Here is a 16,368-nt window from a genome sequence, read left to right as displayed (position 1 = left end):
ATCTCCTTGAAATTCACGCATTTCAAGTAGGGATACTTATGCTTCATCTCTTGAACATTGTACACATTTGTACCGATTTCCAAACTACTTTGACTGTGAATCTTGATTAACTTTGCTTTGCTCTCCACGCAGTTAGCCGGCCCAATTGCCGCGTGTGCCGTTTGACATGGCGTCGTTTTAGTTCCATGAATTCCAGTTACATTCAAGGAAACAGTCTCTGCGTCAAGATCCAGCTTTTTCAGAAGTTGATCGTCAACCCAAGTCTGAGTTGATCCCGTATCACAAGCTGCTAGTGTATCTTCGAACTGTCCTTCTGATCCAAAGATTCTAACTCGGGCAATTTGCATAAGACCTCTAACAGGCTCTGCATTACTTGTCAAGTTGGTTGCCTCTGTTGGAGGCTTACTGGTATCGGTTTTCTTTTTATAGTGGAGAAATTTGTTGTGAAACTTCTCACAATTGTCAATTCCACACTTGCGTTTCCTGGGACAATCCTTTCCGTGATGATTGTCAGCTAGGCAGCAGAAACACAATTTATTGTCCTTAGCGACATTGTATCTGTCGTCGATTTTCATGTTTTTGAACTTTTCACAGTTCCAAATTCGATGATTCCCACCCTCGATGGGACATTTGACTTCGGTTTTTTCTTTGCTATCGTTTGAACTGAAAGTCGACTCGCTGGATTTGGATGACTTCTTGAAGTCTGACCGTTTGCCAAATTTTGCTGTTTGTGAGTCGAATTTCGACGTTGTAGGTGAGCATTGAATTAATCGCTCATCCACCTGAGATTCTTCTTGTAGCCAGTTGTTGAATTCTACAAGGTTTGGTATTCGTGAGACTTTCGAAGGAGATTCAATGTACGCAAACCATCGTCGTTTCGTATCAAGGGGCAATTTATTGACTGCTACATCGAGGTTACTTGAAGAAAACAGATCGTTCGAATATCCAAACTGCTGCAAAATGTTCACGAATGTAGATACGGTATCGGCTAATTCAACCAGTGCTGACAGATCGTTGAATCTAACCTGGCTGAAGTTCTGTATTTTGGCCAACTGAGATGAAACAATGTGATGAGGCTGTCCAAACTTCCTCTGCAACGTGTTCCATGCTTCGTCATACATAGCACCTGAATAGCCCAATCCATTGACTGCTCGCTTTGCTTTGCCGGTTAGCAAAGTCTTCAGATGGCTCATCTTTTCATCTTTGCTGATGGAACTGCTATCAACTGTGGCCAAAAACATTCCACTCCACTCGGGCCAATCAAGTGGATTGCCGTCAAACTCGCGCAATTTCAACTTTGGCAAGCTTCTATGCGTACTGACTGGAGGCGTTACTGAAGGCAAGCTATATCCAGAATATCTTCCACCTGTAGGCAGATAAGAACTGGCATATTTCGATCGCTCTGGAGAATATCTTCTTTCCCCTCGACCGATTGGGGTACTTTCGACTTTCGTTTCCTTTTCGAATGGATTCTCGCAATCTTCGTCTGACTCGTACCGCTTTCTGTACTCGGCAAGTTGACTAACAACACTTGGACGTTTCTGTCTGAGAAAAGAACCAGATGCTTCTTCTGGCAACTCAAATCGCAAATTCCCTGCATAATCTGCCCAATCATCAGAAAGACGTTTAGAGGAATCCTTAGAAGGCTTACGGTCTTCAGATTCAGATTCTGTGGAGCTTCTCAATTTGTCAGAAATTTCTCCTGTTGAGCTATCTAACTCAGCTTCTAGCAAACGAAGTTGGAGCTTTTCATCTAATTGCCTCATCTGCTCTTCGTGCTCTCGCTGTTTTCTCTCGAACTCCATTTGAAGCCGTTTCTGCTCGATCTCTGCCTTCTTCTTGGCTTTCTCCTGTCTCTCTGCAATCCGTTGATGTTTTCGTATCTTCTTTTCCTCTTCTCGCTCGAAATCATCTACTGATCGACTGTTCAAATCGTCGCTCTGAGGGTTTTTCGGGCTAAGATGAGAGGAACTCTCAGATCTAGTCTGGGAGTTGCTACTGACAAGATTAACATCACTGTTACTGGGTGCACTATCAGTATTGACGTTAGATTTTAGTGTCTCTTCTGATACCGTAGTGAACGTCGAAACTGTTGTTTCTCCAAAGGAAACATTTCCTTTGCTGAGTGCTGCCTTCTGCTTCTGATCGAAAAGAGAAAGTATGTTTTGCTTATGAGCCGCTAAACGATTTCGGTAGTCAGTGCATTCTATGACCGACTCATGTGCTTGCGTTTCACGTGCATGGCTTTTAACAAAAAGACTCAGCATATCGTTTAAAATTTCGTCGTCTTCAAAATAGCGATTCAAATTGCTTTGAATCCGTGCAATACGATAATTTCCATTCAACAAACGCAAAAGCTCTTCTCGTTTGCCTCTCAACGCTTGGTATTTTGTGTCAATTTTTAAAAGATCCTGTGCGCGTTCAAAACGTTGCAACATGATTTCTTCGTTGGCTCGAGAAGAACATTTTTCTGATCCAGAGGGTGCAATTGTAGCTTTCTTGCTACTATTCGTTGACTTCTTGAACATTCTTGAAATTGTAGAAATTTCAGTTTTGCAAATGTCCGGGGAGATTGCGGACCAATAATGTTCCGGCTGATAATAAGAGTGAAAAAACTAAAATTATCTTTGTACCGGTTGGTTCGATATCAAATTCAAATTATCTTTTATGACTGTATTTTATCCTTAGGTTTTCAGCCAAAACGATATATAAAAGATTCAAATTATTAATATCGTGACAATCTGAATACAACTGTTCGCTGACTGGATAATTTATCCTTATAAATATATAATCAAAACAACTTCACCTTGTGATGTTATAAAACTGACTTACAATGTTTACATAACTAAACAAATACATTCGTGAATTCATTTTAAATACCTATGAACCGTTTAAGGACAACTTTAATGCAATCTCATGAACGAGAATAGCAGAATCACACACGAAGAGCATCCGAACACAATTGTGGCGTGATTAAGGCAAATAATCAAGTTTAAAGTTAGAAATAAATAAACAAAATATGGAAATTCTGACATTTTCTACCTATTAGTCGGGCTAAAGTAAATGACAAGCACAGGAAACAGATGTTTGGCATTTGTGGTCACTTGACCTGACCTTTAAGCACCATTATGGAACATATGAACACTCAAATGCAATCGAACTTTGACAAAATATGACAAACACACCGTAAAACAGATAAATTTGGCAAAAATGAGGTAAAAAATGATGTGAAATTTAGGTCAAAGGTACGAGTTGAGACCTATACCATTGATCGTAGTTTGGTCCCACAAGAAAAACAAAGGGGGGGTTTAGGGTTCACAGATCACCTCCTGAGAAGATACAGCACTTTAAAAAACAGGCAAAATTAGCACTTTTTGATTATAGGATAAATTCTGCCCTTTTATCAAGTTAAAACATTACTAGGGCACTTCATATGGTTCTATTTGACTATTTAGGAATTCGCAAAGTTATATACGTTCATAAGGACCTAAACAAATATATAAAATGAGTATCAAAATTTTTTGATCGCAACAGTGTGTTCACGTGCGGCTTTTGAAACCGTTGTTTAATTTTTTGGTTTAGAGGTTTGATTATGATACGTTTTTTTGTGGTTGTTTTGATAGTGTTTTGTAGGTTTCTGGTCATTAATATAAATTTTATACAATTTTTCAGCTAGTTTGCTGAATTTAAGTCGATTTTAGAAGTTTTTTGCTTTTTGTCTTATACTGCTTTGTATGGGCTTTGAATAAACGCATACAAGTTATGGAGTTCTTAGATACCAAGTGATTAAAGTTTTATTGGCATTAAATCATTTTGCTTCAGAAAAATGACAATGAACTGAGAACTTTTTGATTATTATATTAATAGCCGCACAGCGATAGCTGGGGCTATTATTGGCCTTCTCTTGGTTTTTTTTATTTCGTCGTCATGATTTTTGTTACGACCATATGACGTCACAGCCACTTTTTGTTCATTCGTTCATTTAATTTCAACTGAATTGCATGCGTGACGTCATTTTTCTCTCTAGTGGAGCAAGTTTTTTTTGTTCATTCGCGTGATTAAATTTTTGGTCATACTTGACTTAGCTCACTCTCAAAAATGACTTCCTCACTTTGAAATTGACTTTTATTTACTTTAATTCAAAGAGATAAGGTCAAATGGGTGTGTGTTACTCTAAATGAAGGTTATTTGAGATCAGCTAATAGAGGCAGCAATAACCTATACAGATTTTTAATCAAAATATAACAGATCAGCCTTCAATGAAAAGACAATTTTTTTGGTCTGTCTTACTGTTTTTTTTTGAGACTGCCGATCTAAGAACCTAGTGCGGCTATTTTCTGGCAATCTGCAAGCTATGTATTTTTTATTGTTTTTTTTCCTAATCTGCGTGAAAATTTTGTGATTTTTTTTCTCTCAATTGGCAGTGGTTCAACGAGCTCAATACTAAACGTATCGCTGGGATGTTTGCTAAAAGATTTTTTAAACTTGTAACTCGATGTAAAATTTCACATGCTCTATCGTCTTTTATGGTCAGATATTTCTTCATTGTTTTTTCATTTTTTTTGTTTTATTAAGATTAGTGTTATTCAGTAGGATAAGCTTTATATTAGTTTTAGTTGTCATTCATTAGGATAAGCGTTAAGATAGTTGGGGGTGTTAGTTTTTTCCTTCGATTCGTTTTCTGAATTCTTCGGGCTATGTTTTTTTAAGATGTTATCACATTTTTTTCAATGACTTTGCTCTTCCAAAATGGGATTAACAATTAAAGCCCAGCGGGTATTAAGTTTCATTGGAGTCCCAAAGTGGACTTTGGTATGCCTTCGAGTGCCTAGAGTGGTGGCCCTAACGTAAGATTTAGAAGTCATTTTTAGGAGTTTTTGGGCTCAAAATCGTGCAATTTTTCATGTTTTTTTTTTAATTTTTTTGTTTTGTTTATTTAGTCTCACTTTGACTTTTTTTAAAATTGATGAAAGCCGTTTGCGATACAAAATTGCTTGTTATGACCATTTTATGGGCTATATGTTTTGGTACTACAAACACAAACACGCAAAATGATACTATTTTTTGCGTTTTTTTTTGAGAATGTCATTTTTCCAGCCTCAATGGTTAAGAAATCTCCTTTATGGTTTGATAATAGGCACTGCATAGTTTAGAGTAACAATGGAATGGTTTCCGACATTCTCATGTTTCGAATTTCTGAATTTGGGAATAATATCTGCATGTTTTTCAGGTTTTTCCTAAAAGTTTTGATTTTTATCCGGCCTCAAGCGCAAGAAAACCTATTCCACGGTCTGATATAAAGTTACTGCATGGTTTTTCGTGTCAGTAGAATTCTTTCCAACAGTTTAGCTATTCGGTTCTTAGACATTTTTGATAAAATTTGCATTTTTGGTTGTTTTTTTTAATCATTTGTCATTCAGTTTTTCTTGCCTCAGTAGGCAGGTAACCTCCTCCAGGCTTTGATAGTATTTTATTACATAGTTGCTAGGGGTAATGGAATGGTTTTCAACATTTTAATAGAACGAATTTCTGTTTTTTTTTTTCAATTTTGAGTTTTCTAAAGTTATTGTCTGTCGATCGTTATGAGCCAATGAGTTTTTTCAGGCTTGGAATTGGGTCACTGGATTTCAGAGACAAAAGTTGTTTTTGAAAATTTTTTGAAATGGTTATGCTAAAAAGGATCACATTTTGCCTTTGCGGTAAAAGCTTCGAGAGATTTAGCAATGGGTATATTTTTGTTTAGTATGTTTGATTTTATTTTCTCAACTTTTTGAGATGATTTTGATTGTTTTGGCTGGCATTGTTCAATTGATCTGCTGGTCAGGTAGAATACTCCTTTTCATTAAATTCTTTAGATTGTATTTCAGAACTTGTCCTGCTAATTTTTTTAAACCGAATTACTTCCTTTTTCTTGACTTGTTTCACTCTTGTTTTTCACTCTGGTTTTTCTGACTTACCTCACTTATACTGGACGGAGATTATATTTTTTTCAAACAAATTCATGCAATATAATTTTTATGGGTAACTTTAAAAAAAGACTGATAAAGCCTTGTTTGTCTTCAAGTCATAGTGCATTAGGTTATCAGTTTTCAATAGGGCAAAGTCTGATTAGCATCAGTATAAAGCTTTGAGCCTTGAGCCGTGGCGTGATAGCCGAGTGGTAAGGTGTGTGATTCACACGCCAGTGATTGAGAGTTCAATCCCCTGCCTCCGTGGAGCGGCCTGTGTGAGGATGAGCTCTTACTCAACCATAGCTTCAGGTTGACCATAGCCTGAGCAATGTTGACTGCAATGATGTTACCACGTGAAAGTTTCAGATGCAAAAAAAATGGCTATATTCACCAAAAAAGAGCAATTGCTCATAAAAAGATCAGCATGAAACGTGGATAATAATAAGAAAAAGTGCAGATCAGAACAGGCCGCAGTAGCCTAATGCTGTTCCGCTGCGATTACGCAGGAAGCAAAAATAATATTATTATTACTACTTCAGAGATTTTAGTATAGTTTTCTAATTAAACTGCACTCCAAATTGAAGATCTTTTTGACTCTTAGAAAAGGAATGTCGATTTCTCTCTTATATAAATTGTGACAGGTCACAGTCATTTGTGTGGGGTGGATGTGAAGTGTCACGTGAAGAGTAGCGTGGAGTGTGGAAAGAGATTCCAGACTAATATCCATGCATACAACAGGAGGGCAAACGAGATCATGCAATCATTTAACAAAGAAAAAGAGGCCAATATACAGAATACAAAGTCAGTATTCACAGTTTTTTACAGCATCAATTTCCTCTCCGTTAAAATTTCTTTCAATAGCTCTCGGACGAATTTTTAATTAACTTTTCGAGGAACTTTTATCACACCTGACTTCTTGGGCTTTGCGTCATCTAAACTGCTAAGTTTAGAATCGGTTTAACATCAGCTCAAATAACATCATTTGGAGTCCTTTAGTTGCCCCCTCCCTCGTAACCCCCTGCATGGCGTTCGAGAGCAGTTCGCGCACTGTTCAATGTTTAAATTGTATATGTGAACAAAATAATGCGCGTTTCTGCTAACTCCCTATTTATAGGTGGTTTTTAGAGGTAATTTTAGACAGTATATTCCAACGGGGGAGCATTATTGAGTTTTGGAACATATTGGGTTCTGACTAGCTGTTTTATCTCCTCATTTTAGAAGTAAGTTTGATCGTTTTGGTCAACTTTTGCTGCGCTACTTAACTTAGAAGAGGCAGTAGTTGCATGTGAGAAATGTCGTTTGCCACAGTTTGTCAGCTTCTTTCCTTTTCAAACAGATCCTTCATAGTCCTGCTCTTTTTACGCGCAAATTTTGAACGGGGTTCCATTAATCAGCTTCATTATTGAGTTGCTTACATTTTCATGAAAAAATGTTGGCAAATTCTGAGCTGTTCAATGGTCAGTGTTGAGTGGTTGTTTCTAACATTTAATTCTTCATTTTCAGAAAGTTGTTCGAGAAGCTTCGAGATATTTTGGACCAGAATGAGAATAGAATTATGAAACAGTTGGATGAGGTGTATGATGCAAAGTTCTCTCAGCTCAGTTCAGTTGAGGAACAAGGAAGTTTCTTCGCTGCTCTAGGAGACAGACTTACTCAGGTGAGAAGAGTTCATTCTGACATTTTTTAGTACGAATGGGTTTCTGCCACTTAATTTAAGGACCTAAACTGCTTTAAACAGCCACTAGAATGTAGTTAAATCTATTGCACAAGAAAAGGGAAGTACTCTGGTCATCAACACTGAATCTTACATCAACTATCCAATAATACCACTGAATGTTGCCTCAAATATTCCTATGATCGATTGTAGTAGTGGACAAAGTACTCTTCAGCATCAGTAAAGTTTTGTTCTAACACATGCAACAATCAAACAAAGTTGTTAATTAAGCACATTAGACTGCTGCTTTCGACACTTGTTATTACTGGTTTCACTCTTTCGCCTGGAGCCTTGTTTCAATTCATTAATCACTCGATACGTCCAAAAGTAGTTGTGTAATATACACTTAGAGAACCCAGGGTAGATATCATCCGTCACTAAGACTTCGGGGCATAGAGTTTAGTTTGAAAGTTTAAACTTAGACTTAAAGAAGTGAACGTTTAGGACAAAAACTGACTTTCACTTCAAGTCTAAGTTAACCTTTCAAACTAAGAAATCTAACTTCTGACGCTTTAATCAAACTTCTATAAATAATCGGCTGCTTCTATCGGTTGCAGCAAAAAGGTGTATTGGTTCAAAAGATTTCGATAGTGACGATGAACTGGAGAAGATGATCGAAATTGTTGAAAAATATGCAAAATTGTACTCTTAACTTCAAATTCAAAAAATGAAATTCAACCCTTCTTACCCTTTGGTTCTCCAAACACGTTAGAAAAACATCTTGGTCCCCCTCCGGCCTCGTGCCCATCACTCGGGCGGAAGAGCCCTCGTGACAGGGGATTAAGTCCCTCGGGCAACTAAGATTTTGTTCTAACATATACTTAAATTTTCAGACGGCCTCTGATTTGCTGTGTCTGTCGAGTGACCAAGAGACCTACTCGTTCGTGTCCATAATTGATACAGTGGCATCACAACTCACCCAGTTCTCCGCTGGACTGGAGGAGGAAGTGCGACAGATTCTCAAAGACAAACCGGAGATAAGCTTTAAGAAGCGACTCTTCGAAGATTTCGTCAAAACCCAGTATGGTAAGTACGACAGAGAGGTCAGGGGTGTGGAAAGATTTGACAAAGAGGCGCTTTTATTAATTGCTCTCAAACAAAGTTTGTCGAAATTATATCAGTCTACTAGTCTTTTTGATGCAATTTTTTGTACTACCGGCTGTTCGTCTGGTAATTTAGTTTTGTCTCAAGCGAGACACTAATCGGTGAAGCTTACCACCCTAGTGGATCTGTGCCGTCCTATATATTAATTGCGTGACGGCATTGAACAACATGTTTAAGCGGAGGGCATGTTTTAGAGGCATCTTAGAGATGTAAAGTATAGAAGCTAATGAACGCGTGTAACTTTTTTGTGCAGTTTTTTTATTAATAGCCGCCCTCATCTTCTCAGCCGGCTATTATAGCGCTCCTATTTTTTTACAATTCAAAGAATTTGAATTGTATTGAAGCGCTGTCTTTTTACGACTCGAAGAGGAGTATTGGAGAAGTCCTTTTTTTAATCAATTTTATTGGAGTGATTTTTGAAGCGGGAAATGAAACGCGTGAGAAAATTTAGAGTGATTTTGGCGCTGAACAAAAGTGAAGAGCAGAGCGAAAAGAGAGTGGTTTTTGTTCATACTGCTGTTTTTGAGAGAGCGAGAAATTGATGTGTGAAAAAATTTTCTCCAAGCGAGCGAATTTTTTTTTGTTCACGTGCGGCTTTTAAAAGCAGTTTTTTTGCAAATTTTGATGGTTATGAGGTTTGATTACGATATTGTATTAGTTTCAGGCTTCTTTTGATAAGATTGAAGGTTTCAAGTAGTTAAATTGATTTAATTTGGAGGTTTCTGATCAGTTTTGCTGATTTTTAGACGAAATTTAATGATTTTTTACCTGTTTTTTTTTTGTTTTACTGCTTTAAGTGGGATTTGAATAGAAGCTTGTTCCTTAAGGAATCTTCAGATACCAATTAATTAAAGTTTTGTGGGTATAAATCATTTTTTTCTTAGGAAAAATGACACAAAAATTGAGAAATTTTAAACCATTTTTATTTTTTTTTTTGGAGTTTTTCTTTTTCTTAACCTTAGACAATTTTCTTACCCACCCTATTATGACTTGTCCTTTGTTGTACGAGATTTTCATTGCTGTAATTGCAAAGGAACCTTATTCGGCGTTATGTTTCTTGTACTATTAAAAAAATCATTAAGTTTTTATAGTTTTTTTTTTTCAATTTGTTTTTGAATGCCGTTTTTATTCCTTAATTTTTTAATGGTATTTGTGGAGGTGTAGGATTCACAATGGTTGCTCTAGTTGCTTAGTAATAAGTAGGGGCAATTTTCTGCTTCGAGTCGTTTCCGGAATTCTTCCGGCTATGTTTTTTTAAGATTGTTCACACATTTTCATGATTTTTGAAGTCAAATTGGAGTGGTGATTTTGGTCACGCCGAAACAGGAAGTGGAGCGAAAAAGCGAGTGGTTTTGCGGCGTGAAATTTTTTCGCTCTAAATTTAAAGTAGAGTGAGAAAACGGTGTTCGAACAAAATTTCGCTTTCTAGCTAGTGGTTTTCTGTTCGCATGCGGCAATTTCACTTTGATTTTTACTGTTTTTTCGATTTTTTTGATGTGATTTTTTTTTCCAAATGGTTTTCTCAAGCCATTCATTGTCCGTTCTAAGTCTAGTTTTCCGTTTAGTCAATGAAAATTCTTTGAATTGTACGTCAGGACTTGTCCTGCTATGTTTTTTTACTTCGTCGAATAAAAAAATGTTTCGCTTTACCTCATTTTGCCGCTTTTTCAACATTTTGCGTGATATCTTTTTCACTTCTCTAGGCTAGTTTCACTCTTCTGTCATTCTGCTCAAAGTCTTTTTAAAGATCAGTTGCTCAGCAAAGCAATTCAAAATGAACAGAGTCAGTATAAAAAATTGAAGTCAGAAATAGAAACGGGATAAACCCATAAAGCCCAATTTTAGATGCCCGCTATTTGAACGTCGTTCCTATAAGTCTTAGTTTCCATCTCTAATGCTTATTGGTATTGATAGTAGCCCCTGTAGCCTCTCTCTAAGAAACAGAAGTACGTTATGTTCAACTACGAAATGCCATCAAAATAAATCGGACTTAAAAAATGTTTTTGTACAAAAATCTTTTTTTTTTCAATATCTTCTATTCTTTCAATCCCAATCATGCTTATTGGAATCAACGGCGGCTATTTTCCGGCAATCTGCCGGGTATGTTTACTCTTGTTGCGTCTTTTGTTATTCAACAAAGTGATGTGGTCGAATGGTTAAGTCTGCCGAATAATAATCAGGAGATAGGTGGATCCAGTTTAAGTACGGAAATTATATCTAACATTCTCTCTTTCTCCTTAAGATTTTGATTTTTTTGGTCCAATATTTTATCTTTGTTTACATCTATCTGGTTTTATGTCTTCTATTTATTCGTTTTTTTTTTTGCGTTTTTCGGCTGCGCTTCTTAATCTTTCTTTCTCTCCCTATTTTATTTCTTCAATATAGTTATTAATAGCCCTGAAGCGATAGCTGAAGCTATTATTGACCTATTGGTTTTTTCATTTCGTCAAGATTTTTGTTACGACCATATGACGTCACAATCACTTCAAATCTGGTTTTGTCCGTTCGTTTATGCAATTTCAACTGAATTGCGTGTGAGACGTCATTTTTCGCTCTTAGTGGAGCGAGTTTTTTGTTCATTCGCGTGTACAAGTTTTCGGTCACACGTGACTTACTTCACTCTTAAAAATGACTTCCTCTCTCTGAAATTGACTTTTCAGGGCATTCGAGGGCATATATTAGAAGTAACAATAATTTAAACAGATTCTAATCCAATTATAACATAAAAAGGTTTGAAATGATTATTTGGTTTGTTTCTTTTAATAATAGCCGCCTCAGGTTCTCAGCAGGCTATTATATTGCTCCTATTTTTTAAATTTTTTTACTTCGTCGTACTAAATTCTATTTCGCTTTACCTTAGTTCACAGCTTGTTCATCATTTTGCGTGAAAATTTTTTGACGTCTCTAGCCCACTTTCACTCTTCTCTTTCTGCTATGAGTGTTTTTAGACAGCAGTTGCTCAGCAAAGCAATTTAAAATGAGCAGACTCAGTACCAAAAAACGGAATCAGAAATAGAAACTGGATAAACCCATAAAGCCCCATTTTAGATGCCCGTTACTCGATTTTTGTTCTTAGTTACAATCTCTAATGCTTTTTGGTATTAATACTAGCCGCTGTGTCGTCTCACTACGAAACAGGAGTATGTTCCGCTCCAAAATGACATCAAAATAGTTCGCACAGTAAAATTGTTTGCGTACAAAAATTATTTTTTCCCTAGTTTTTCTCTTCTTTCAATCCTAATCTTGGATATGGGAATCAATGGCGGCTATTTTCTGGCAATCTGCCAGCTATGTTCTTTTTTGTTGGTCTTGTTTTTTGTGTTTAAACATGTGTGTTTTTCAATGCAAAGATTTTGCGTGACCGTTATTTTCGGCCTTGATTGGATTTCACTTCTTGAGTGACCTTTTCACGATGGTATTCCTGATTTTTGAGTGGTGTCAATTGGTCTCATTTAGAAAACTAACTTAGTTAGAAACAATTGTCAGTGAAGAATTTGCAAATTCCCTTAGACTTAGTAGTTAGAAGCTCAGACTGACATCTAGGAGATTGCTTGTTCTAACCCTTAGAGTGTTTGAATTTTTTGCAACCAAATATATTTTCAGGCTGCTGCACACGTCTGAGTTATTATTGACCTGTTACGCCTGCAATTTGAGAGCAGTTGGTCCAACGTTAGTCGATTTTTATAGCTGCGAAGCTGTAAGCTGAGCGAAGCTATATTGCGGTGCTGTTGGTTTTTTTTGTTTCGTCGTCTGACGCTCTTTTTTCGTTTTACATTTGTTCACACAGCAAAGCTGAAAAAGTCAAATTTTCTGAATGACTTCTTCCTCTCACTAACGGCATTTGCGCGCGTGGCGTCATTTCTCAATCGCTTTAGCAAAAGTTTATAGATTATTTGCGTGATTAGATTTTGATCATACGTGACTTACCTCACTCAATAAAATGACTTTTGCACTTTAAAACTTAAGTTTAATTTGAATTTGTTTAAGGTCAAAGGAATTCATTTGTGCAGTAAAGCTCCCTAATAAGAGGCTTCTGCGGAATGAATTTTAGCAAGCTTCATTAATTTATCGCTGAATGTTTTTTACCTAGTTTTTTTGAGCGGCGTCGATTTTTTTTCAATTTAGATCTGTATCTGTTCCTATCTCTATTATATGGCACGCAGGTCTTTTCTTTCGCAGCTATTCCGGCAGTCTGCCGGCTATGTTAATTAATTTTTCTTCTGTTCCTATAAATTATTTTCATGACATTTAATAAGGTTGCCTTGCTTAAACGCGCCAAACACCATGTTAAAGAGAAGAGTTTGTTCAACGTATGGTCCTCTTAAAGACCTGTAGTTTACTGTAGTTTAGCGGTTTATCAAAGTGTCTAGTTTAATTTCGCTTGCCTCTCGTTTTGACATGAGTAAGTATTGTTTTCTTTTTAAGATATTTTTGAATCAATATTGAGCAAAGCGATAATGTTGAATCGTTCAGGCCTCCGACTTTTAATACGGAGATCGGTGAATATAAGTCGAGTAAAAAAAATGTATCTAGCTTTAAATCTTCTCTGCGATTTTTTTCTTACCTGTCATTTTTTTTCTTTTATCAGCTCTCTGGTTTTATCTTTGCTGTTTCATCATTTTTTCGAAACTCGTGACGCTTGTTTTTGTTATCTGTTTTTCTCCTATTTTTATTTCTCAAACATTTCTGATTCTTTGTCTTAATTGTACTCGAATGCAATTTGAATCAATTTTCATTACATGTTGCTTTTTAAAGCAAAAGATTAGGTTCAAACTGTTTTTCAGACTGTTTTTTTTTTTCAAGAATTGATTGAATGTCACTCCCCGAGTATTTTTTTTATGTAACTCTTGTTAAAGTAAAAGCTAATGTCAGCGAATAGTTTACAAATTCCTAATCACTTATTGGATAATAGCTCAAAACTGTCATCTGAGCACCATTTTTAAGTCCAAACTTTATTTTTAAGCGGAGATTATTTTTAGAGGCCTCTTAAAGAGCTCTAGTTTTAAAGTTCATGAACGAGTAATTTTTGGCTGCCGTTTTTATCTGAGTAAGTCTTGTTGTCTTTTTGAGATAGAGTTATTTTGTGATTCAACAATCAACAAATTAATGTGGACGAAATGGCTAAGTCTGCCGAATATTAACCAGGAGTTCGATGACTCGGGTTCGATTGAGAAAATTGTATCTAACATTCTATTTCTGGTTCCTTATATTTTGCTTTTTTACTGTATTTTTTCCTTTTACCTTTCATCTGGGTTTTTATCACTTCTGATTTTTCTTTATCCTTATTGCTTTTTTCTTAATTCTGTCTTTATAATTGCACTCAAATGAAGTTTAAATTAAATATTGTAAACAGCTCTTCTTACGTGCAAAAATTTTTCTTCACCGTTTTTAGCGTTTTTTAAATGTCACTTCTTGATCGACTTTTGGCGCTTCACTTTTTTGAGTGATCTAAATTGCTTCCATTCATTAATAACTCTATTGTTAGAATGAGAACGATTGTCAGCGATGATATTTCACATTCCTCTGCACCTTTTTTTTAAATATTTCAGAGTGCAATCTGGGTAATTGCTGCTTCGAACGCACTCGTAGTGAAGAGTTCTCTGCATGTACAAAAAGTAAAGTTTTACCCTCTCTTGAAATTTCTTGGCCTCTCGTTGCGAGCATTTTATCTTATGATAGTCGGCTCAAATTTCCCCTGAATTCCGCTATATCAATTGCGTGACGGTTGAAAAGATTACCATGTTTATGCGAAGAGGGGCCTCTTTAATAGCCTCTCAAATGGCTGTTATTTAGGCGCTCTTCTTTTTTAAATTCGCTTTACCTTTTGATCACGTTTTTCGTTTTAAACGTCACGATTTTGAATTGCGCAATGTAGTGAATACGGTCAATGTCATAAAGCAAAATCAAAAGAAACGGGATAAACCGTTAAAGCCCGTTTATTACGTCATAGTGCATTAGGTTATCAAAGTTCTTTCGAGCAATTGCTAGCTGATATTAGTATTAAGCTTAATACCCTTCAGTTTAAAAGCTGAGGTAAGTATATGTTTAGAATCTAACTGAAACTGCACACTGAATTAGAAGAACTTTTGAAACTTAGGAATTTTTTTTGTCAATTGCTATCTTTTTTCTTTTTTAATCCCGATGTGCGTCTGGCGCGTCAACGGTGGCTATTTTCCGGCAATCTGCCGACTATTTTTTGCTTATGTTCCGTTTTTACGTGCGTAAGTCTTGTTTCCCTTTTGCGATAGAAATCTTTTAAAAACTATTAGTCGGGAGATAGTTGAACCGAGTTCGAGTAGCAATCTACGTTTTTTTAGTTTGCCAAGTTAATCGATGATTGTTTTCGGAGCCTCTTAAAGATTTGAAATTTAGAGGTCTAGGTTTATGTAATTTTCTGCTTGCGTCGCTGTACCATGCGTAAGTCTTGTCTTTTTGAAACAGATTTTCTATGATACAACAATGAGCAGAGTGATGATGTTGAATTGTTGAGGACTCTGATTGTTAATACGAGATAGTAGATCATTTACGAGTAGAGAAAATATATCTAGCCGTCATCTTTTTCTCCAGCTTTTTCTTCTCCTCTGTCTTTTTGTCATGCATATGGGTTTATGGTCTGTTTTGTTTTTTTGTTTTAAATCTTTTGCTTTTTCATTTTTTCTCCCCTCGTTTTTCCCCCTCATTTTTTTATAACATTCATTTTTTTTTCGTCTTTTCAATTGTACTACAATGGGCGATTGTAAGCGATGAGCTTTCAAATTCTCTCTAGTTGAATGGTAATCTGTTCGACTGTCATCTGGGAAACTGCTGGTTCAAACCCTTTCAAAGTCTGAAATTTTGATAACAATAGAATTTCTCTAAGCTGTACCGTTCGAAAATAATTTTCCTCGTTTGTTGCTGGTCCAACCTTAACGGGCTTAACTTTTTCTTACAATCCTTTATAGTAATTGCTTGACGTTTAACAAGCATTTCATTTTGAGCTCACTGAGCACCATTTTTTTGCAAAGGGAGTGTTATAGAGGCATCTTAGAGAGCTGTGGCATATAAACCTGTTATATAAGTGTGGTTGTCGCCTGCGTATGTCTCGTGGTATTTTTGGAATAAATTAGGATTCAACGGAAAAAGTCATATGATCAAGTTCTAAAGCGTTTGACTGGTAGCCGGCAGATATAGATAGATGGAGGGAAAATATATCTAGCATTCTTTCACTTTTTTCTTCAGCTTTTGCTTTTTCTTGCTTTTTTTCCTTTTAAGGTCTATCTGAGTTTGAGTGATCTACATTGCTTTCTTTAGAATGTAACGCTGTTGCTATGTTGAGAGCGATTGTAACCGATGAGATATCAAATCCCCTATGGTTGAGTGATTAACACTTTAAACTGCTATGCGGGAGGTTGCTGGTGCGGACATATTCGTTTTCGCAAAATTTTCCATCCATAACATTTTCTCTTGGTTCGTCTTTCTAACAAAGTTTTTCAAATGTCGTTTGAGAGCAGCTCTGCCAACGTCATTCCGTAGATTTTTGCTTTCGATCCGTGAATGTTATATAAATTGCGTTACTGTTAAAAGGTCTTATAATTAAGCACACTGAACATCATTTTTCAA

General features: G+C 36.2%; 1 protein-coding gene across 3 annotated transcripts in view; it reads left to right on the top strand.

Moving 5' to 3' along the window:
* LOC142335932 (uncharacterized) overlaps window positions 1-16,368 on the top strand; it is a 155,185-nt gene that overhangs the window by 43,145 nt on the left and 95,672 nt on the right. For all 3 annotated transcript variants that reach the window (XM_075384334.1, XM_075384335.1, XM_075384333.1), the window contains exons 5-7: window positions 6,593-6,752; window positions 7,455-7,608; window positions 8,499-8,691. In XM_075384334.1, coding sequence (XP_075240449.1) covers window positions 6,593-6,752; window positions 7,455-7,608; window positions 8,499-8,691 — 507 coding nt within the window. The remainder of the gene's footprint in view (window positions 1-6,592; window positions 6,753-7,454; window positions 7,609-8,498; window positions 8,692-16,368) is intronic.

The sequence above is a fragment of the Convolutriloba macropyga genome, chromosome 3 (genome assembly GCF_964194025.1).
Source record: "Convolutriloba macropyga chromosome 3, txConMacr16.3, whole genome shotgun sequence".
NCBI classification, from domain to species: Eukaryota; Metazoa; Xenacoelomorpha; order Acoela; family Convolutidae; genus Convolutriloba; species Convolutriloba macropyga.
The sequence above is the reverse complement of the archived record's forward strand: the minus strand, read 5'-3'. Positions and strand labels throughout refer to the sequence as shown.